The sequence below is a fragment of the Lissotriton vulgaris genome, chromosome 12 (genome assembly GCF_964263255.1).
Source record: "Lissotriton vulgaris chromosome 12, aLisVul1.2, whole genome shotgun sequence".
In the NCBI taxonomy this organism is placed as follows: domain Eukaryota; kingdom Metazoa; phylum Chordata; class Amphibia; order Caudata; family Salamandridae; genus Lissotriton; species Lissotriton vulgaris.
This window is the reverse complement of record NC_141700.1, coordinates 610017662-610041526: the sequence shown is the minus strand read 5'-3', so window position 1 is coordinate 610041526 and position 23865 is coordinate 610017662. Positions and strand designations below refer to the sequence as shown.

Below are 23865 nucleotides of genomic sequence, written 5' to 3'. Positions count from 1 at the left end.
GTAACAGTAGATAGTATTAGATACCTTACCACCGCCCCACCCATCCTCCCCGTTCTGCAAACCGATATCTAGGGTTAAGATCATCCCCTTTCAGGGCCCTAGTTTTCATGGCATCAGTGTTGGTTGGTATCATGGCTCTGCGTTTCTGGTGCGGAAAAGCTGTGTATAAGAACTGACGTCATTCCCGAGGGGGGCATCTAAGTACTCCGATGACGTCATCCCGGCGCCGACGACGGATGCGGAGCCGCAGACGACGCCTACCGACACGCAGGGGTACTGCTACTCAAAAATTTCCGGATCCAGTCCGACGCCTGGGGATATTCTAAGGTAAGGAATCTAATACAAACTACTGTTTCTTACAGATATATCGTTACCGAAGGTAAGTAACTTGTGCATCAGGTTGAAGAATACCCCCCAAACGAAACAATACACAATACCATGAATGTGGGAATCCTCCCATGGGGATGAATGAGTACCGGCATACTATCCTACCTTAGTGGGGCGGCCAAGAATCTGCAAGGAGTCAACTCTGTTTCAGTGCTGAGCAATAAGTGCACGGCATCTAATCAAGCAAAATAACATCAACGATAGGCATATTACACTGCCCGCATTGTTTTCCAGTGTATAATGCTCCCCATTGTACGTGCCTGTCACAGTATTGCATCTCGATCTTGATAGTTCCGAATTTTTGCCAAGATGGGCTGCAGGTAGGCCCCCACTGGCGGTCTGGGACCCAGCGCACCATGAGCTCTCTCCACCGCAAAAACCAGAGACAGCTGCGTGGCAAATAAGTCCTGCAGCATGTCCGCCAAGTATACCTCCTTTTTGGTGATCGCCGTCGTCTCCGGGATTCCTGTGATGCGTAGATTATTGTGACGCGATCTCGCCTCCAGATCTTCAGTTTTGGCTCTGATCACACCCAGTAGCTTCTCCATTTGAAACAGTTGGTCTTTTGTTTCTACCTGGAATTCGTGAAAGTCGGACTGTTTATTTTCTAGCACATCCAGCCTAAGCTTGTGAACTCCGACCTGAGTTTTCACTGATTCCATTTGTGTTTTCAGCGTGTCCAGTTTTGCATCGATAGTCCGGAGGCTTGAGCGCATCTCGAGCATAAGCGTGCAGATCCTTTATCTCTCAATGGCCCTTCAGGAGAACCCCCCTTGACCGATTCAGAGTCCGATTCCAACTGTCTAGTCGCTCTCCTTTGGTCAAAGCTAATTTTGGGTTGTTTGGCATCTTGTTAGCCCATGTTTAGCTCCCAGATGGTTTCACTCCACAGCTATGTCCAATCCACGCAGTGAGCTCTCCACACACGCTGCTGTAAGAGCTGCACACAATATACACCGGCTCTCAGACCAACCGTAGCCCGGTCGTATTAAACCGTTGTCAGTCACCACAGCTCACTTCTCCTGCTTCTGTATTGTGGGGGGAAGGTGGTATCCACAGCACTCTTTCAGACGACAGTATGACCAGCCCTCGCAAGAAGCGGGGCGGGGACCAGTGTCCTCTATAGCTCACCATACATTCTGCGTCAAGACTCACCATATATTTATTCATTTGCACCTGTCTGAATGCGAAATGCGGCTTGTGTTGACCCCACTCGAACAGGTGTGATCTTCCAGCTCTCAGGGCCACCAGCCCATCACTTGCGCCTGGCAACCTTCAGCACGCCAGCCCCTCCTACCACGGGACGTGCACCTCAATGAAGTATACCTTTAGGGGTGATCCTCACCAAGTTCCTGTCCTACAGTGTGCCTCAGACTCAGAGTATCGACACAAGCCCAGCGATATTCAGTTGGTTTGGCGTCTTCTCAATGGGTAGTCTCTCCCTCTGCCTCCACGCACAAAATAACGGCTATGAGTCAATGGGCCTTTGCAGAAAAACTCTCGTCTCCGGCGCCTTCCCTCGCATCAGGGCCTCGACGGCCTCCAATTTTACCCGCAGGCACACTGTGTTGCGTTCTGGCACTGCAAGAGTAGGATCTCGCTCCACGCAGTCCGCCGCCGACACTACTGCCTCAGGCAAACATGTCTGCTGTGCCACTCTTCCACCGCGGTACACGTACCTGCTTAGAACGCCACGGCCGTCAGCCGCCACTCGCTTGCAGCAGGGCTCAGCAGCGTCCCGTCGTGTCTTGCAGTAGCGCCTGGAGTTGCAGCAGCTCCACGGGTCGCGTGTCCCGCACCTCTCAGGCCGCAACCAAAGCCCCGGACACAATTAGAAGCAATCGCTGCACCTCGCCTCCGTCAGCTCGGCCACACTGCCGCACGGTCCTCCTATCTCGGTGTCCAAGCCTTGCGGGCAGCCAAAAATTACATATGTTGATGCCGCAGTTTATCCGCTTCCGAGGAAGCGAAAAAAGCAGAGTTATGACTCCTCAGAAGTGCGGATAAGTTCAGGATTATGTCTCGGCCGGTGGAGCTCGCTCACAGAGCGGCCATTCCCCAGCTCGGCAGAACACACCCCAAGGCCAGTCTTTTCTTCCAGTCATCCTTGATTACGTAGTAACAACAGATGCTTCTATGTAAGGCTGGGTAGGACACTTACAGGACCTGCAAGTGCAAGGGAAGTGATCCTTGGATCAGCGGCAGTTGCACATAAACAGACTGGAACTGAAAGCCATTTTCCTACCTTTTCGGGCTTTCCTTCCTCGAATTCAAGGATTGTCGGTATTGATCCGGACGGACAACACCACAAGCATGTTTTATATCAACAATCAAGGAGGCACAAAATCTCCAACTCTGTCACAGGATGCGCAGCAGTTGTGGAACTGGCTGACGCTCCACCACATTTCCTTGACAGCAGAACATGTCCCGGGTCTTCTGAATACCTTGGGGGATACCTTGAGCAGAACGACCGGCAGCTGTCACGAATGGGAGCTGGACGAGATATTTGCAATATGGGGGAAGCCAGCGCTGGACCTATTTACGACCCAGCTCAACTCCAAATGCGGATTCTTCGCAAGCAGATTCCCTCTCCCAAACTCACAGGAGAATGCCCTTTTGATGCACTGGTCAGGGATCTATGCATACGCATTTCACCCCATTCCTCCGATACTCAGGGTCCTCCCAAAGAAGAAATGGGAACACTGCTGCATTCTGCTGATAGCCCCCAGGTGGCCCAGACAGCACTGGTACACGGAACTCCTCCTTCTGTCGGAATCTCAGCCCATTCGTCTATTGCCGAAACCAGCGCTGTTGACACAGAACAAGGGCCAAGTGCGTCACCCGGAGCCAGCTTCTCTGCAACTGCATGCTTGGCTCCTGAATTCTTTGAATTTAGAGATTTGAACATTGCGCAAGACTGCAAAGAAATTATTGGCAAATCTAGAGCTGAAAGCACCAATAAGACTTACAGGCTTAAGTGGAAACTTTTCTGTGTATGGTGCAAACACAAGGCGATAGATCCGTTTCTCTCTGCTCCAGAAGAGGTCCTGCCTTATTGGCTTTCTTTAGCAAAATCTGGTCTTGTGCACACGTCAGTTAGAGTTCACCTGGCTTTTATATCAAGATACAGACGATCACCACATACTTCACCTTTACGGTCATCAAGAGTGACAACCATTCAAGCCCATTCACAAGGCAGAATTGAAGTACTTGACCTGGAAAGTCGCCCTTCTTTTAGCACTTAGTTTGACAAGAAGGGTTAGTGAAATACAGGCCTTCAACGTTTCCCATCCATTCTTGCGCCTCACTGATCAAATGGTCAATCTGAGGACGAACCCTCAGTTCATCCCTAAAGTTCCTATGCAATTCCATTTGAATGAGCCAGTAATTCTAAGGACTTTCTTCCCTAACCCTTCCACGCCTGCGGAAAGAGCACTACACACTCTAGACCTAAAGAGATGTCTTAAATTTTATTTGCAAAGAACTAAAGACATAAGGAAATTGAATCAGTTATTCATAGCTTATAGTCAAAGCTGTGAAGGCCCTGCAGTCTCTAAAGCTACCATAGCCAGGTGGATAGCGAGCGCAATTCAATTTTGCCATGACAAGTTATCAAGAACTGTGAGAGCTCACTCCATTAGAGTAGTTTCAGCATCAACTGCTCTATTTGCTGGAGTGCCACTTGAAAAAATCTGCAGAGCTGCGACGTAGAAAACGACTCACACGTTTGTGCAGCATTTCTGCCTGGAATCATCACAACGTGCAGACGCATCGGTGGGACAGGAAGTGTTGAGGAACCTATTTTCTTAAGGTAAGTCTTTCAGGAGAGGTTTTATTAATTGATGTCTTGGATGCAGTCTATGTCTCTTAAATGTATATATGCATAATTATTTTTCTACTTTGCTTTTTAATACTGCAGTATTGTATAGACAGTTTCATGTTCAAATCTTTGATCTTTTTATTAATATTGCATGCAAGAATATTATAGCACTACCCACCATCCGCAAAGGGTGCATTACTCTGACAAACATAAATATGTCTACATTTCATGCATATGTTTACATGTGTGTGTATATATACATCTATCTATCTATATCTATATCTATAACTGCTTACTATTCTGATTTAGGCATGTGAATCTAGGAAAGATACCCCAGTACTGGATAAGAAGCAAGTTACTTACCTGTAACTACAGTTATCCAGTATTGGTATCTTTCATAGATTCACATGCAACCCACCCTCCTCCCTGGAGAGGCACCTCTAGGATACAGTACTGACTCATGCTGGAAAATCTGAGGGACTCAGCCTCTCTTGGGAAGGTTCTATAGGGTGCTGGTTGCTGATTGGCTAGGTTTTCAGTTTGGTCTTTTTTCTAAAAGGAGACTAATAGGCTATAGAGTATATGGTTGCTACCATAATAGTCTTTGGAAATGTAATATTTACTTCTTACTACTTTGTTATTTATGTACCCTGGTGCTTCCACTAAGACGATGCGGAATGATTCAGGCACGTGAATCTATGAAAGATACCAATACTGGATAACTGTAGTTACAGGTAAGTAACTTGTTTCTTCCTTTCTGCCACTGCTTCTTCTGCCCAGAGTTCTGAATATCAGAAATTAATGTGCCCAAATCATCCTAGTGGCACCAGATTGGGCAAGGAGAATGTGGTCCCCGGAACTCCTGCCCATGAGCATCTGATCTCGAATCAAAGTGCAGCTTAAGGAGAATCATCTATCACAGCAGCAGGGCAGAGTGCTGCAACCTGACCTGCACAATGTTTGGGGATTGAGAAGCAGCAGCTAACCTCCTGCAAACTGTCTCCTGAGGTCGTTGATGTCATGTTGGCAGTGAGGCAAACTCAGTGTATGCTAGTCGTTAAGACTAACTTGTTGAAACTAATGTGACACATGACAAGTTTACCCATTACAGGCAAAGTTGTCTAAGGTTTTGTTGTTTGTTCTCTCTATAGCTCAGCAAAGACTTACTTTGTGCACCGTTGAGGGCTACTTATCTCTTTCGTGGTTGCCACTTCGGTTTCATTATGTAAATCATAGGTTGTGATGAGATTTTTTTAAAGATTTGCAACATTTTTTTCCTCCAACACCCTTTGTGATGCTTCAGTGGGACTTGAAGTTAAGTCATCACTTTTTTGATGTGTACTCCTCTTGAGCCTCTGCACAGTTGTGCTTTGAGACTTCTGACTTTGAAGACGGTTTTTCTCATCGGCTAGTTTTGTGAGCGAGCTGCAGTCTCTTTATGTTAACCCACCTTATACCACCTTCTTCCCCGACAAGTTGGTGATGAGGGCCAGAGTTTCTTTTCTTCCAAAAGTGGTCAGTCCTTTTCATGTCGGGCTGGAGAACGCTCCTCTGGCATTCTTTGAACCACCTCGTTCCTCTACAGAGGAAAAGAGACTCCATCTTTTGGCCTTAAGAGGGCACTAAGCTTTTCTATAGATCTTATCAAAGAATAACCAATGGATGATCAGCTCTTTGTAGGGTTTTCCGGAATCTCAAAGGATTGTTCTCTGCTTAAATATCTGCTTGGCACTGGCGCAGAGGCAGCCCCATAAGGCATGCAAGCTCATTCTACTAGGGCCATAGCTGCTACCACTGCGTTACCATGGCAAGTGCCTGTCTTGAACATCTGTCAAGCAGTTACTTGGGTGTTGGTACACACGTTCATAAAGCACTACTGTCTCGACAGTCAGGTCTGCATTTTGCCCACTCAGTCCTGCAGGACTTTCTTGTTTGAGCCAGTTCACAGACCCACCACAGTGGGAGGTATTGCTGTGCTTTCCATTCACAAGGTGAGGAATCTGTGGTTAGAATTATCCATCAGAAGAACAAGTTACTTATTTTGGCTAACAATTTTTCTGGTGGATACTCTATGTAACCGTAGATTCCTTACTGACCCTCCCACCTCCCTGTTCTGGAACTGGACTCTTTGTCTATCTGAAGATGTCCCATTCTAGAGATCTAAAAAGTGGTCATGGCAATTGTAGGAAAGTTGGTTGTTGTTGCAGTACCCACCCCCCACACTTTTGCCAGACTACTGATGCACTTTTTCTTGGTGTGCCCTGGGTCCCTGCCAATCAGGTTCTCTGGGCACTGTGACCAGAGAAGGGCTTTAAGGGCTGCATCACTTATTGTGCCACCCTAAGAGACTCTGTACCTGGACACACACACATTGCCTTTGCAGGCTGCGTGTCTTGGTGCAAAGCAAAGAGAAGAGTCGACATGGCACACATCCCTGTGTGCCATGCCTACAACCCTGGAATAGGTCAGTCACCCCTCTAGCTGTGTGCACTATACAAGTGGTGAGGGTACAGGTGCATGAGCCCTGTACCCCTACAGTGTCTAAGTCCAAAAGTGCAGTGCTGCCATTCAGAGTATATGGTGCTGGTAGTTTGTCATTACGAACTCCACAGCACCTTAATGGCTACACTGAAGACTGGAAAGTTTGGTATCAAACTTCTCAGCACATTAAACCCACACTGATGCCAGTGTGGGATTTAATGTAAAATGCACAACAGAGGGCATCTTAGAGATGCCCCCTGAAACTCTACCAACTCCTAGTGACCTGACTGAGTGGCTGCTTAGGCTGCCACAACCAGACATGTTTCTGGACCCCTGGGTCGAGAGCTTGCTGCTCTTGGGGGCCTGAAACAATGGACATCCTGTGACGAGGTGCCAAGCCCCGTCCCCCAGGATGGGCAGGGTTCACGAAAGAGATGCTTCAAAGGCATGCCGCCTTTGTGAGCCTCTCGAGACCATTTGCTGCTTTCTGCAACTGGTCCCCACTGGTTCTACCCCCCACTTTGGGTGAGAGAACCGGCTGGAAAAACAAGTGAGGAAAGGCGGTGTGCCCACCTCTGCCAACTCCCCCCCTCAGGTGGGGGAGGAGAGGTGAAGCACGACCTCAAGTCCCCGCCATCTTAAGGATGGGGGACTCAGCCAACCAGGGATAGGCTCCTGCCCCCCTCCCACAGGAGAGTGGCAGAATAGGGGGTGTACCCACCCCAGAGAAGTGACCCATTGGTCCCTGCTCTTTACCAACCTGTAACACCCCTAAATTTAGTATTTTGGTAAACCCTAAATCTTCCTTCCTTAGATCCAGAAACGACACGAAAAGAAGATAAGAAGGACGAAAAGCCGTGCAGAGCTAACAAGAGGGCGAAGCCAGCTGATTTGGCCCCAGCCCTACAGGCCTGTTTCCCCTCGAACCTGATCCTGCGAAATCCTGGTGTGTCCTGCAGCCACCAACCTCAAAAACCCCTGGGGACCTGCCTGCCTTCACTTCAAAGACTGAATCTCCCATGAACACCGGACTTGTTCAAACTGCAGTTTCTGGTTCCACCAGTCCGTGAATCCAGCCCAATCGGCACCCGCCGAACCCGGCCCGAGCTTGAGTGGAAAAACATCACGAGGAGCCCCCCCGGCTATCCTGACCCGAGATACGGCAACCCCTGACTTGCCTCAAGCCTCTAGATGATGCCTGCAGCCTCAATCCAGAGGACCCCCTCCCCCCTACAGCGACCAGAGCGGGTAAGAAAATCTGAAGTCCTAAGACACCCCTCAACCCGACGCCCCACGGCCTTGTGTGCCCAAGCCAACGGTGCCTAACCAACTCTCAACATCCCAACTTACCCCTCCAAGTGGTGGTCACACCTAGAAGATTTTCGTCTCTGAGCCTGCAGTGTTTCTTTGTTTCTTTGTGCCGGAGGTTCTCCATAGGAAACAGCAGGGCACCCGACCTCAAATAGTACCCTGCACCCGGCCGCCCTAGTGCCGCTGAAGGTGCACTTTTGGTGCCACTTTGGTCCCCAACCTGCCCTGAGCTAAACCATAGGACCGTTGTTCCCACAACCTTGTGGCCTGCTTGCCAGCAGCCACCAACCGGAGACCCCCTATCCTTCATAGGATAACATTGGGCCTCAACACTCTGCACCCCGCCATCCTAGTGCTGTTGAGGGTGCAACAACAGTGCATCATTGACCCTGGGAGACCCCTGAGTCTAACCCCAGAACCTTAACTCCCACAGTTGATTACTTACCTGAGAACCTTTAACCTGTTTTCCCTCCATAGGATAACATTGACACTTTTTCTCCAAAAAGTTTTTAAGTGTGGAGTTTTGAAACCTAAAAATATTCTTTAAAAATCGCACAAATAACCAAAATGTGTTTTCTCACCTGTTTGCAGGACATGTCCCAGTGCTGAATCTAGGCATCCAGCACTGAGTTAGAAAAAGTAATGTAAAAGTAAATTACCTGCAATTTACTGAAAAAGCTTATTCATTTCAATGTACTGTATTTGCTAAGTGTTGCATACTACTGCTCCCCAGTAAATCAAACAAAGTACAATTTCGATTGCATTTTCAAACTGTTCTATATCCAGTAACTTATTACTGAAAATTATTTAATGCTTATCTGTACGAGGCTTGCTTGGTTCTAAAAATAAACAACAGTATATTTTTATACAAAAACAATTGGCCTAGAGTTCAGTTTTTGAGTGTGTGAATCATTTGCTGACTGAGTGTGTACATCAAATGCTTAACACTGTCCTCGGATACTGCCTTACTGCTCGACCAAGCTACCACTATTAGAGAGTAAGGTTCTATCTAACTTAAACCTCTGCCTACCTCTGGGGACACTTGGACTCTATACACACTGTGCCTCATTTTGGTGTAGTATATATAGAGCCAGTGTCTTACATCAATCTGCTGATGGGCTCTGCGTCTGAGCTTGCTAACAGCCTTGAAAGCAACAGAAGTCAGGATGCATGGGTGGTGTTCATATGTGACTCCGCTCATCACTCCCAGAGCAGAACAACTTTGGTGCAGAGTGCACTATGCCCACCTACCAGTGCGCTGGTCATGCTTTACTTCTTAAGGCGTAGAAAAGACTAGTGAAGAAACTGATGTCACTGCACAGGTGTAGGACCTGTATTTAGCTTCATGTTATGTCCAGAGAAGAGACAAGGCCAATGGTACCATCTAGTGACATGCAGAAGATATTGATCGAGTTTCTGGATCCAATCTGGCTCCTGTGCTTAGAACATCTACCAGAAAGATGTCACTTACTCCTCTGTGCCAGTCCAAGCTCTCTTCGTGCCGTTGGACTGTAAATGAGTCAAATAGTGGTCCCCTCAAGTAGTAGGACTTAAAAAAATATATTGCTGTGGCACTATTCCTTAGAATGTGTTTATTTTTTGCTTATGACCTCAACTTTTATGTGTGCTTTAGGGAGTAAAAAGATTCAGAATGGAAATACTTTGCTGAGCTCTGAGCACTCGCTATTAGAGGTATCGTTATATGTATACTACGGTTCTTTTGAGGATTATAATGTCTGCTGTGCAGTGGAGAATGTAGATTTAGTTTGCAGTAGCCAGGTGCAAAAGATATATCTAACGTCAGGTAAGGGCTCTGGGGGAAAGCGCTTCTGCTGAAATGCATAGTATTTCAATACCCACAGTAATGCAACAGAAGGAGAAGTGGTGGTCCTGCGGGTTGGATGTGGGGTTAGCTGCTGTGGTCTACAATGCATGGCTGTGAAAGTTGTTATATGTGGAGGCATGGTTTTACCAATGTTTCTCAATGATGTGTCTATGCTAAAAACATTTAGCAAATATGACTTTTAGAATGTAATATACTTCTACACTTTACATCCACAGTCTCTTCATTCATCTGAGGTGGATCATCGAGCCACTCTTGATCAGTTCAGATCACAGATGCAGGACCACAAGTAAGTCTTCAATTGTCACCCCACCAGGTGCAAGTAAGCGGTTAGATTCCTGGATGAGCAAGGGGTCTACCCCCTTTGGGATTGTCCCGTGTTTAATTGGAGTGTATCATTCCTATATGCATTTTTTTCTGACCCTTCTTATCCACAGGGTCTTGTATAAGAGTGACAGCCTTATTTGCTCTGTAATCCTGCTGGCTGCACCTTGGCTCCGGCACATCTAGTGGGTGGGCACAATGCATATTCTTTAGGGTCTTGTATAAGATTGACAGTCTTAATTGCTCTGTAACCCTGCTGGCTGCACCTTGGCTCTGGCAGGTCTAGGGGGTGAGTACAATGTTTATTCTTTAGATGGCGTTCACTCATTTTCCATAGAGGAGGGAGGAACAGTCCTGCACAACCCCCTACCAACTCAATTTAGGCACTTGATTCCTGAGGAGCTATACCCTGTCCATCTCATACTCTCCTCAGTGAGCTTGGATGTTATGGTGCCTGCCACAGTGTGATAATGAAATGGATGTCACAAAGGGCCAGGTGTAGGTAGCCCAATACCGGTCGGCAACGACCGAAATGACCGAATTTCGGCCGTTACTGACCGGTATTTAGAGTTTAAGATGTAGGAGGCAGTTTTAAGGATTCGGTAATTTACCGAACTGTAATTTAAATACCGATTCAGTAAATTACAGAATCCTTAATGTAGGGAGCACTCAAGTGAGTGCATTTTACATTTAAGGATTCGTTATTAACCACCAACTACAAGTTGGTGGTAAATATCGAAAACCTTTAAAAAAGCAATTTTGTGCTTTTTTAAAAGTGCCATGTGGCAGACAGGGCATGTATGTGTGCCACATGTGCACCCATGCACTTTTCAGGGGTGCAACTTTAACAAAAGAGGGAGGTAGATTAATGAAGTAGGATTCTTACTCCACAGGCTTAGATACATAAACAAGGAGAATCCTACTAACAGTGACTAAGGGAAGTGTTACCCACAGGAGTGTGGAAGCACTTAGTGTTTTGTAAAATACCCCTCACACACCAAAAGGCCCCTTGGTGTCATGCTTCATCATAGGGGTCTTCGCACCCCTCTAACGGGATGCGGCGTGCTACGACCTACAACTACGCGGGAGCACTTATAGTAATGGCTATGTGTGGTGCGTGTGGTGCAGGTGATCGGCATAATTATGTGAGTGGTGGGATTTAGTGAAGAGTTAAAAAGATACCTGGCTCGTGGGTGTATTGGAAAAAACTTTATTCACAACCCCGGGCTGGTACTACTAAAAGAAGTGAAGTGCAAGGTTTGATCTGTCTATATAAATACCACACACAGCAAACTTTCTGATTCATTCCGGCGGAGCAGCGTGTGGGGTAAGATGGAGGACAACTCATCCCGAGTTTATTGCACAAAGAGCAATCAACCCCCAGAGTTCTAGAGTGCTCATGAAGCAAGCAAGCTATACCTATTAAGTCATGCAAATGCATGTAACCTGAGCAAAAAACCGCTGTAGGCACATTATAGCCTATATATTTTTATACACTTAAAAAATATGTTTTTCACTTTTTGTTACTAACACAAAACTTTAAAGTTACAAATTAGTGAAACGTGAGTAAGGTGGGGAAGTTGTGCCCCCGTCCTGAAGAAGGAGCACACGCTCCGAAACATGTGGACGCACACCTGAGGTACTGTCCATTAATACGACAGATCAAACCTTGCACTTCACTTCTTTTAGTAGTACCAGCCCAGGGTTGTGAATAAAGTTTTTTCCAATACACCCACGAGCCAGGTATCTTTTTAACTCTTCACTAAATCCCACCACTCACATAATTATCCCTATCACTTGCACCACACGTAGCCATTACTATAAGTGCTCCCGCGTAGTCGTAGGTCGTAGCACGCCGCATCCCGTTAGAGGGGTGTGAAGACACCTATGATGAAGCATGACACCAAGGGGCCTTTTGGTGTGTGAGGGGTATTTTACAAAACACTATTCAGGGGTGCAACAGGGTGTCAATGTGACACCCTGCCACCCTTGTAAGTCTTACCCTTATTACTGATAAGGTATTTACCGAATCGGTAATTCCCATTCATCCCTATGGGCCTCCTGAATATTACCAATTCGGTAACATTTACCGAATCATTACCTACATCACATTTACCGATTCTTAAATACGTAATCTGTAAAATTCGGTATTTAGGAATCGGAAATATTTGATAACCTGCATCTGGCCCCAAATGTGTGAAATGAAAATATCAGACACTGCCCCTCATATCCCTTTTATGTCAGTTGTCTTTGTCAAGATAGGATAGAAGAATAGAGCTAGCTTGTGTGTAACAAGAGTGAAAGCATATCACCCTTTAAAAGGGAGTCTCTTAGCAGGGTTCGTTTTTGGAATGATGGTAAACTTCAAATTGGTTGAAAGACTTCCGATTGACTGGTTGCAACTGCTTCTCCTTTTTGTGAACCTACAAGATCCTACTTATAAAAACCTAAAATATTGAAAAAGTGTTCAGTCTGATAGAGACATCTAACTGCAGATTCCTTACATTTAAATTTTACGCCGGGCACCAGACTGGATCTGGAATTTTTTCCCCAGCAGTACCATTGCGTGTCGGTAGAGGGCATCCAGCGGCTCCATAGCGCCATCGATCACTTCTAATAAGCAATTCCTCAGGCCGTTTTTTGGCCTACCTCGATGTTTTCGTCAAACGGAATAGTGTGCCTTTAAACAATTTCTCATGTTCTTGTGGTTCAAACTCTGTGGGTTTTGTGGTGGACAAATGTCTGCCACTGACCCGCACTCTGGATGCATTGCCTGGGGGAGCACCATGACTCCAAGATGTGTGACTCCTTTCTACAACTTGGCCCGAAGGCGCTTAGTGAACGTTGAATAAAGCTCCCAGTGGCGCAGATGGCACAGTCTTCCAAGACTTCCCCTCAACCTCTTTCCCTTCGTGCTCCATGGGCCGCCACTGGCCTGATCCTGTAGCCGCTTCCATGGACATCACTCTCCATCTACGTCCCAAGGCAAGACATGACGCAGGTAGTCAAAGTCGCGGCACCCTCCCAACTTTGCCACATAAAGCCTGTTCCCGATCTTTGGTTGAAGAGTCAGTGCACAAATCTACCCCACTCCTCCCAACCTACCCCGGAGCCGGGGCGACTTTGACCCAGATGAGAGAATATTACAATTCTCTTCATGCTATCTGGAGTGCCCTCATGCCCCAAGGAGGTGCACGAAGTCGTGACTGTGTCCCACTCGACTTTGGTTTAGCCTTTGAATTCGAAAACCGTTTGACACCGTGCACAGCCCTTCGGGGTTACCACCTTCGGTTTCTGGGTCCGGTCAACTAACTCCAATGGCGCTGCCGCTCGACACCCCACCACTTCCACTCTCCGACACCAAGACATTGCCTCTTCGGCGCGCCAGACGGCATCCGATGCAGCACCGGTGGAGCCGCCTATCTCACACACCTTTACTCTGCTCTCTGTTTTTCTGTCAGAGGATCACGATAATGGAAGTGATGAAAGGATTTGGAGTTTCATCACCCCATCTCTGACACAGCCCAATCTCCTACAGGGACTAGCTGGTTGATTGAGTTGGGTGAAGCTAGTGGCTTGGAGTCCTCTCCAGCCTTAGGCCTCCTGGTCTGGCTACAGTGGCAAGCTCCTCTCTAGCTTATCAGCCGAGGTTCTGTCGGTTTGGATATGTCACTTCTTTCTGTGGAAAGGACAACTGATCCTTCACTTGGCGTCCTCCATTATGGCCAAACAAGGGTAGAGCCGGTGCTTCCTTATAGTCTATGCGACATTTTGTTGGGGGCTTGGGCTAAACCAAATATGGGGACCCCTGTGGATCGCTCTATTTCTCACAGACACCGTCCGGCCCCTGGCGATCCGGCATGTCTCCTTGGACATCCTACTCATCATAGTTTTGTGGTTCAAGTTGCTTTGGCCAAACAAAATATTGACCCTTTTCCCACTGTCCCTCAAAGCAGAGAGGCCAGAAGACTATACACTTTTTGCAGGCATATTTTCTCCTCTCCCAGTTCTGCACTTTGTTTACTTAATGCTTCTTGCATCCTCTGACGCTTCTCCCATACATTGAGAGACTCATTGGCATGTCTGCTGCCCTCCCTTCCAGATGAGACCCAGAAAGTTCTAGTTCTAATAATTGCGGGATGACAGCAAGCAGCTAAACTAATAATTTGCTGTGATATGGATACCACTCCCTCTGAAGGTCATGCTATGGCCTCTTCAGTAAGTGTTGTCGTGTAGTTCCTATATAAAGTATACAGGATCTGCGAGTTTAGACAGCATACACTGTAGGATTGGTGTCAGACGAACTCTGATCACCCCCACCGGGTATGTTGGCTTTTTGTACCAACTAGCTCACAGTGCCACTAGAATCTCCTTTTACCAAGGAGAGAATAGTTAGTGGAAACCATTAAACATGACAACCCTGATCCCTCGGGACCGTGGAAATAATATACTACCTTTCGCTCAGTCACTCGTGCTTACTTATTCTGTCTCAGAAATACACAGAATAAACAGGCTGGGCGTTTTCAATAAGCATTTATTGAACAGTTGTTATTCTGGTGTAAAATAGATGAGCTGCTAGGCAGTATAAGATATAAATGATCAGTAGTATGATAAAGGTAAATGGATGGTATAGCTTTACCATCTTACAATAATCATGAATACATTTGAGTATATAAAACACATGATAAAAAGATGCGTACTCCTACGATGCCTCCCTAACTAGATGTACCTAGCCTGTGTGTAGGTATTAAGCCAACAATCCCTCTAGGATTTAGTCAACCCCATTACCTGAAGTGAGAGACTGTGGGACCCCGTCCAGGTCTCGAGTTGGACACCCCGCAAGGGATGTTTTAGACCACTGCGAGATGTAGTGTCTGCATGCAGGAACCTCAGCGTCTCTGGTCAGTGTTTTTGCTGGGAAGTCTCGGTCTCCTCTGTCTATCTTTGCAAAATGTGCTGTATATATACCCATAGGTCTCCCCAGGAGTCCTACCTTGCTGTCTTACTGTGTCAGCCTAAGGATGACGTTGGGCATGAACTTTGTACATAGATTTTATACAGGAGATGGTAGTCCTGCTGTGCTTCCAAGAATCCTCATGCATAATGTATGCAATTTCGAACTAGGGAAAACCTGTGTTCTGAATGCAGTGTAGTATCTAGGTAAAAGGTCAGTCCCTGTAAACCGTGACACATGTAATGTAGGGAAGAATATAGGTGAAGGGTAAATGAAGCTACTGAGGCCTACATTATGGTACCTATATGGAATATAACACCCACTCCTCTTCCGAATGGACGACATAGTTAAAGTTCTAAACACACTACTAGGTTGGCTAGATATTGGTATGCAAATTGTTAAAAGTATTCGTTTTTTGTTTTGCTAAAAAACAATCTTTGAAAAGTTAAAAGTTTTTTTAATTGTTTTCTTTTTAAATATTCTAAAAGAAAAAATGAAAATAGACACTCAAGCTATAGGTCTAATATGTCCGTAGGTATCGTTCGAACTACTATAAGCATTTGAAAGCCATGCATGCTCAAAAAGAATGTCAATTTTGATACGGAGTTCCAATTTTCTGTTTGTTTTCCAAAAGTCAAATTTTTCCCAGCACACGACAGGCCAAATGAGTCAAATGTTTGTGCCCTGGCTGGCAGACGCAACATTTTAGTTGCTTGCCTCAGCAGTCGATGGTCCCTGTAACATCTCACATATTATGTCAATTGAGAACTGATGATCTTCAGTACTATCCACAGCTGGTGTTGGGCAGCCTGTGCACCATCCAATGCCTGGGTGTTGTCTCTGTACATAAAGTGGATCTGGCCTATTGATACTAAATTGTGAGAAAGTGGCTCTATATATACTGGACTAGAATGAAGTACAGTGTGTATAGAGTCCACCAACCCCAGAGGTATAACAGAGGTTAAAGTCATAACTGACCTTACTCTCCAAAGTGGTAGCTTGGTCGAGCAGTAAGGCAGTACCAGAGGACAGTGTAAAGCATTTGTTGTACACACTCAGTCAGCAAAAGGTTTCACACACTAAAGGACTGAACTCCAGGCCAATTGTTTTTATATCCACAGATATAGGTGTTTTATTTTTAGAACCAACAGTTCTAAAAAATATACTTGTCTTGTTATGAGTTCTCTCATGTAATTACTTTGCAAAGGAGCAATAAAGTTTGTGCACACAATTAATACAGTATTGACAGTAAGCAACTCAATCCTAAAACACACTATAGCATTGAGCTCAATGGGTTTTCCACATGTACGTACAGTTGATTACTATATGGATTACTTTAGTAGTCCCAGGACTAGATCTGAGATTCAGTCCTGGGGTCTAAGCTGAAACCAGGTAAGCAAAAACATTTCAGTTACTGTAGTGAATTTTCATGAATATAAAGCTGTTTTAAAAGTTAACACTTAGAAACTTTTCAAAGGAAATCTGACAATGTTATTCAATGGGAGAAAATTCAGGTTGCAGGTAAAGTACGATCACGTTACTTTTGTAACCCAGCACTGGTCTCCTAGGGCCAGAACTGTGGTCTTAACTCAAAACAGGTTGGTAATTTCGTTTCAGTATTTTGTGTGATTTTTAAAGAATATTTCAAGTTTTCAAAAGTAGACAAAAGAAATCTCATAGAAAAGCAGACAATGGGTTCCTATGGAAAAAATACAGATTACTAGTAACCCCGCTAGGGATTACTTTTGCGGTTCAGTACTGGGCTGAAAGGTACAGCACTGGCTTCTCCCCTGATCACAGGTCAGTACTTCGGTATTCGGAATTTGGCTGATTTTGTGTGAATACTTTCAGGTTTCAAAACTTCACACTTACAAAATGTTAGAGTCAAAATGAGTCAATGTTATCCAATGGCAGGTAAGTAAATTACCGGTTTCCAAGTGAGTACTTGGTTGGTGAAGTTAAGGTTCTGGGCATAGACTCTGGGGTCCCCCATGGTCAGGTAAGTATAGTTAGTTCACTCCCAGCGGCACAGGGGCGGCCGGGTGCAGAGGTAGGTAGGCCCAATGATATCCAATGAAGGAAGGGGGCTTTCGGTTGGTGGCTGCTGGCTAGCAGGCCACGCGGCTGTGGGAGCTGGGCTCCTGGTCACTTGCTCAGGGCAAGAGGGAAGTAGGATACAACACAGGGGTCATAGCCAGCAGCACTCGGGTGGCTGGGTGCAGGGTGCTTTTGAGCCGTCAGACGCTCAATGTTATCCAATGGGAAAGGTAAAAAAGGCTGAGTGACGTCAAGAGTGACGTGATTAGCAACGGCTGTACCTGGCACTACCAGGCTCCACCCATACACGGACGTATCCGCCCGTTGTACTCCGCAATTGCAGAAGCCCTCATCGGCGGCGATTCCGTGCACCCGAACACCAGGTTGGAATTATCACCGGTTCTTCGACTCTACGTAACGTGTCTTAGGCCCTGAAGAGTCAAAGGTAGCGACCTGTTGACGAAACACGTGTCTTCTGGCGTTGGTTCTCTTTCAAGAATATTTCTACACAAAACAACCCTCATGAAACGACCGGTGTCGACTAAACTATATTTTTAATTTTGTATTAACTGTGTACTTTATACGTGTGCCCAGGACTTGTACATATTTGTCTGGGTATGAGTTTTTAACTCATTTTCTATTCAGGGGTTTAGGTCTTCCCCTGACCTGGCTGCACCGTCAAGCACTTGTTCTTAGTTTCCCTTTAAATCCTGCACTGTTTCCTGCCTGAGCGCCACTCACCTGCTACCCCAAAAACCCTTGCAGAAACAAACCTTATAATAATATGAGGTGGGTCTGATTTGTTAAACCCTGAAAAATATGGAAACTTTTGCACAAATGTTATCTGAAAGAGACACGTTAGTGATAGATTCCGCACCTTAGAATAGCCCCAGGCATCAGACTGGATCCGGAAAGGTTTGCTAGCAGTACCCCTGCAGGTCAGTAGGTGGCGACGGGCGGCTCCACGTCTGTCGCTGGCATCGTATGCACCGAGATGATGCCACGGAGAGTACTTACCATGCGCGCCGACGTCAGTTCTTTCTTTTTCCGCGCCAGTAAGCACAGATTCGTTTAGAGCACGTACCCTAGTCACTTTTTGACTATCTTTTTGGGGACTTTTGTCTCTTGTTGGTCTTCTCTGGTGCGTAGGGATGCCCAGTTTTAAGTCCTGTGGGGCCTGATGTAACAATATGTCGGTGGCGCACCCCCACAACGTCTGTTTCTACTGCCTGGAGCGCGACCACAACTCCCGATCCTGTCTGGATTGTCGGGCCATGGTCCCAAAGGCCTTGAGGGAGTGGCACCGGAAGTTGCTTGAAGTTTGGAACTCGTCCCAGCGCTGCTCGTGGTACAGGGGCCGCTCTCGTGAACGCTCGCAAGGCCTCCATCACCGCCCCTCTGGCTCCTAGGGGCAGATTTACAAGCCCCATGCGCCACTTTTGCGTCACTTTTAACATGGGTAAAGTGACGCAAAAGTGGCACAGAGGCTTGTAAATCTGCCCCCAAGTCTTCACCCTTGGATTTGGGTAAGAGATGACACAAAAAGAAGTCGAAGAAGCGTTGTCGCCCTCAGACGTCCCCCCTTCGATCCTCGGGTGTGGACAAGGGGGACAGGGGTTCTGCCCCCGCAGCTCCTTCGGAGCCTTGGAGTCCCGCCACCTACCCACCTTACCCGGGTCAGTCGGCGACTCCTGCAAAGGTGCAAGAGTTTCTTGCTGTCATGTACCGCCTGTTTAGGCCTCGGGCTCCCGCCGGTGCGCCTTTGGATCTCGCTGTCCCGTGTCAGGATCCTGCTAGGCCATCGACGCTGTGAGAAGTTGGCCTGATATATGATGTTCACTAGTTCTAGTGATCACCTTGTATCACAACCAATCACCATAGGGTTGTTTGGGCTAAGTCAACCTTATAGACCAGTTATCCTAGTGGTAGCGTGGACAAAGCTGTCTTAGGCTAAACTCTTTCGGCATGTGAAGCCAGCTGTATTACCATATGTAACCTCCTTGAACACCAAGTTAAAGGACACCACACAGGATATATATTCAAAATATATATGTATTTATTACTACAAATTGTCCCCTGAACTCTTTATGAGCACAGAAGCAAACACGTTAAAACAATTCAAATGATAAGTATACAAAAGTGGCACAAATATGGATAGGCCCGGGTGGCCCCTAAAACCATATACTAAAGAAGTGGTATAAGTACCACGAGTCGAAAGGAAGTAAGGCCTAGGGCCTTGGGAATCGCTGGGGCTATGCTGTACTAACACAAGTTAGGAACTAGGAGGCCCACAGGATCTGGTTTGCAGTGCGCAAAGTTAGAAGCAGTTTACATTGAAGTCAATGGATGCGTAAAAGTTAAAAAGGCGAAGGTAGGAAGTCTTCCGGTCAGTCTAGAACTTAACCCTTTGGAATCTGGACACTAGGAGTGTTAAACTACTCGGGGGCACCGGAGTGCCAGCGTTACCTCACCCACAGGAAGCGGGTGCAGTGGATCCAAAGTGTATCGGGATTCTGCAGGAGTTCAGATGGAGCCTTGGAGTGTTGATGCTGCAGGCGACCTGATGTGAAGAGTTCCGGTGTCATCTGAAGAGCTGAAGACCTGAAAGCAGAGGGGACAATGTTCACAGTCACTAGCCAGTGACCGGCGTGGAACCAGGAAGGAACCAGGCGTTGTCGGGTGCCAACAGGTGATGTCGTGAAGCTTGTCTTTTCAGCAGCGTGGACTAAGCGACAATGATGACGACCAGGAGTCACTCACGAGCTGTCCCACGTAGGCTCTAGCTGATGGTGGAGTCGGCTTCTTGATCGGAGCAATCTGAAAGAAACAGGTTCGTATTAGATTCCTTACCTTAGAATATCCCCAGGCCTCAGACAGGATCCGGAAATTTTTGCGTAGCAATAACCCTGCGCATCGTTAGGAGTCGTCTCTGTCTCCGCGTCCGTTGTCGGCGTCGTCTGCGCCGGAATGACGTTGTCGGAGTACTTAGACGCTGCCCATGCGCGCCGACGTCAGTTCTTCTTTTTTTAGCGCCAGCTAACGCAGATCCGGAGAAGCTCTACCCCTTAGTCACTTTTTGACTAAAACTTTTTTGATCATTTTTGATCCTCTTTCGACTCTTCAGGTGCAGGTAGGGATGCCCGGGTTCAAACCCTGCTCGAAGTGTAGTCGACTGATGTCGAATACCGACCCCAAATCGCCGGTGTTTGCAGTGTCTAGGCCTCGACCACGACGACCGATCCTGTTCTGACTGTCGAGCCCTGACGTCGAAGGCTAGGCGGGAGCGGTCCCGCAAGCGGCTCGAGCTCCGGCAGTCGGCATCGGTCTTCTGGTTCCTCCTCAGGTAAGAGGCATGAGAGGTCGGAGCGGCATCATCGCTCCTCCGACCGCCCCCGACGCTCGCCCGACGCGGCCGGGTTTTTGGGTGGCATCACCCACGCGGTTCCGCCGAAGTCGCAAGCGCCGCATCCTGCCCCATACCTACGGGTCCCTGAGCACGATGCAACGCGGGAGGAGATCGAGCAGTACCTCATGGCCATGAGGTCGCTCTCTTATCCGCCGGGCCCCACGGCGCCTTCGGGCCCAGTGGTCCCGGCTCCGGGGCCTAGCGAGTTGGGTGCTCCGGCACCGACGCCGTCTGCGGCTTCGGCCCCGGCGCCGCAGGCCCCAACCGGATCCGGATCGACGCCGGTCGACCTTACGACCTCGCTGGCGCCGTCCCCGAGGGTGTCACCACCGGCGCCGACTTCGGTCGACGCCAGCACCAGTCCTTCTGTTGCTCCCGTTCAGCCGTCGACACGGCCCCGTTGGGAGCCGTATGAGACGGCGGTAGGTACATTCCACTTTAATGAACGGGCCCGGATTGTTGATCCTGGCTACCAGGCATTGGGTGACGACGAGGACTGGGAGGGGTCCGAGGACCCTCTGACACAGGAGTGTCAGGACCAAGCGGACTGGACAGTGGAGCTTGGGAAGCCAGTGGCCTGGACCTCTCTCCAGACACTGGTTTTGTCTCCCCTCCTACCGTGGCTACGGAGGAGGGGGCAGCCTACAGTGTAGTGTTGATGCGGGCGGCTAAGGCCTTAAACCTTATGCTCCCCTCAGCGGCCGTGAGGACTAATCTCCTCACCGAGGTCCTCAAACCGCAAGCAAGCTTGGTCGAGCCTCTGCTGCCGTTCAATGAGGCCTTATGTGACGTTCTGCTGGGCACTTGGTCCAACCCCGCCTCAGGACAGCCTTTGGACAGGAACATGGCCAGACGCTACCGCCCGGCTCCGGGTGACCCTAGCTTCCTGTCGACCCACCCCACCCCGAGAGCCTGGTTATCCAGGCCTCTAACTCCCAGACCGCGTACCCGTCGGCTCCTCCTGACAGGGAATCTAAGAGGTTTGAACAGTTTGGTAAGAAAGTGTTCTCGTCCCTTAGTTTGGGACTGCAGTCAGTAAATACCGCATGCCTCTTGGGGCGCTACACCCACACCCTGTGGAGGTCAGGGCTAAACTCACCCAAGCCCTAGTGGAGGGTCGAGATGCGGCATGGTACTCTATCCGGAACGGACTGGATACCACCGATACACTGGGCAGAGCGATGGCTACGACAGTGGCGGTTCGACGCCACACCTGGTTGAGGTGCGCTAATTTCTCTGCTGATGTCCAGGGTACTCTTCTGGACATGCCGTTTGATGGCCGTCGCCTGTTTGGCGACCAGGCAGACTGAGCGCTTGAGCGCTTTAAGGACTCCAGGGCTACGGCCAAGTCCTTGGGCCTCTCGGCCCAGCACCAGCAGTCGGATGCCTTTCGCTCCTTTCGTGGCCAAGGAAGGGGCGCCCCCACACGTGCCGCCAGCCACACGCCGCCTCAACAGAATCTTCAGCGCGGTGGCGGACGTGGAAACCGCCGGGGAGGCGGTCGGGGACAACGGCGAGGCCAGTCCGCACCTGCTCCCGCAGCACCTGCCTCAAAACCTTCTGAGTTTTCAGGCCCATGTGACGCCCGTGGGGGGGCAGGGTTCGCCATCACCTCTCCCACTGGCGCACCGTCACATCGGACAGGAGGGTGCTGCAAATCGTCCGGAGGGGCTACTCCCTCCCCTTCAAGACGAGCCCTACAGCCATGCCACCGCAGTACCACCGCGTGTCGGTTGACCTCTTGCGACTTCTACAGTGGGAAGTTACGGCTCTCTTGGCCAAGGGGGCCATCGAGCGCGTTCCTGGGCCAGAAGTAGGGTTGTTACTCCCACTACTTTCTGGTTCCCAAGAAGGGCAATTGGGGGTTTCGCCCTATCTTGGACCTACGGAACTTCAACGGCTTCCTCTGGAAGGAGAAGTTCAAGATGTTGACTTTGGCTCAGGTCTTGGCTGCCCTAGACCCGCAAGACTGGATGGTGGTGTTGCACTTGCAGGACGCTTACTTTCACATCCCCGTCCTGCCGGCCCACCGACGTTACCTGCGGTTCACGGTAGGCCACGAGCACTTTCAGTTCACCGTGCTCCCCTTTGGCCTTACCAGCGCCCCACGGGTGTTCACGAAAGTGATGGCGGTGGTCGCAGCTCATCTGCGCAGGTAAGGGGTTTCAGTCTTCCCCTACCTCGACGACTGGTTGTTGAAGGCGGGCTCGCCCCAGGCAGTCGTCGGCCACCTCCAGATGACGGCGGGTCTCCTGCACCTGCTGGTGTTTTCCATCAACGTGGCGAAAGCACACCTGTGTCTCTCCCAATAGCTCCGCTTCATCGGAGCTGTTCTCGACTCGGCGCAGTTTCGGGTCTATCCTCCCGAGCAGCGAGTCCGGGATATTCAGGCTCTGATCCCGATCTTTCAGCCTTTATCCCGGGTGTAGGGAGGTGGATATCTGACTATGGTTGCCCCCAACTTTTTACCTGGTGTTTTGTTGGTTTTTCGACTTATTTGACCTGGGGCCCTGCTATTCAGGGCCCCAGGCCCACTGCTCTCTCTGTAAAATGGATTCCATGTACCTTAGGTACATATCTAATTGGATACTGAGTCACCTTATCAGTCCCTGTACAGTGTACCTTAGGTACCCAGGGCATAGGTGTACCCAGGGCCTACCAGGGGCTGCAGCATGTATTATACCACCCCTGGCTGGCCACCCAAATCTGACACAACTGGCTGCACGACAGCTGGGGCAAGGTGGTGTAATCACCCTTTGCTTTAGATATAGTATTCCTATATCTAACCCTAAAATGGACACATATATTCCTATCAGTCACTCCTATGGCAGGCCTTATCAATCCTGAAGGCAGAGTGCTTGGAATTATGTGAGATGGTGCTCTGGCATAAGCTGAGCCTGTTTGCAGCTTGCGGAACCAAGTCCTAATAGCTGTTCCATGATAACGCGTACCATATACTCTTAAGTGCATTATAATCCTGGCGCACAAGTTACTACTTGTGTAACGATATATCTGTAAGAGACATTAGTTAGTGATAGATTCCTTACCTTAGAATATCCCCAGGCGTCAGACTGGATCCGGAAACTTTTGCGTAGCAATACCCCTGCGCGCTGGTAGGCGTCGTCTGCGGCTCCGCGTCCGTCGTCGGCGTCGTGAGCGCCGGGATGACGTCGTCGGAGTACTTAGACGGCGCCCATGCGCGCTGACGTCAGTTCTGATAACACAGCTTTTCCGCGCCAGATACGCAGAGCCATGATAGAACTAACACTGGTGCCATGAAACTAGGGCCCTGAAAGGGGATG

General features: G+C 48.5%; 1 protein-coding gene across 1 annotated transcript in view; it reads left to right on the top strand.

The window, feature by feature from the left end:
* The window catches only part of PMFBP1 (polyamine modulated factor 1 binding protein 1), a 1903249-nt gene that overhangs the window by 1843963 nt on the left and 35421 nt on the right, over positions 1 to 23865 (top strand). Inside the window, exon 42 of the mRNA XM_086945556.1 lies at positions 10061 to 10131. Within this exon, the coding sequence (XP_086801682.1) occupies positions 10061 to 10131 (71 nt within the window). The remainder of the gene's footprint in view (positions 1 to 10060; positions 10132 to 23865) is intronic.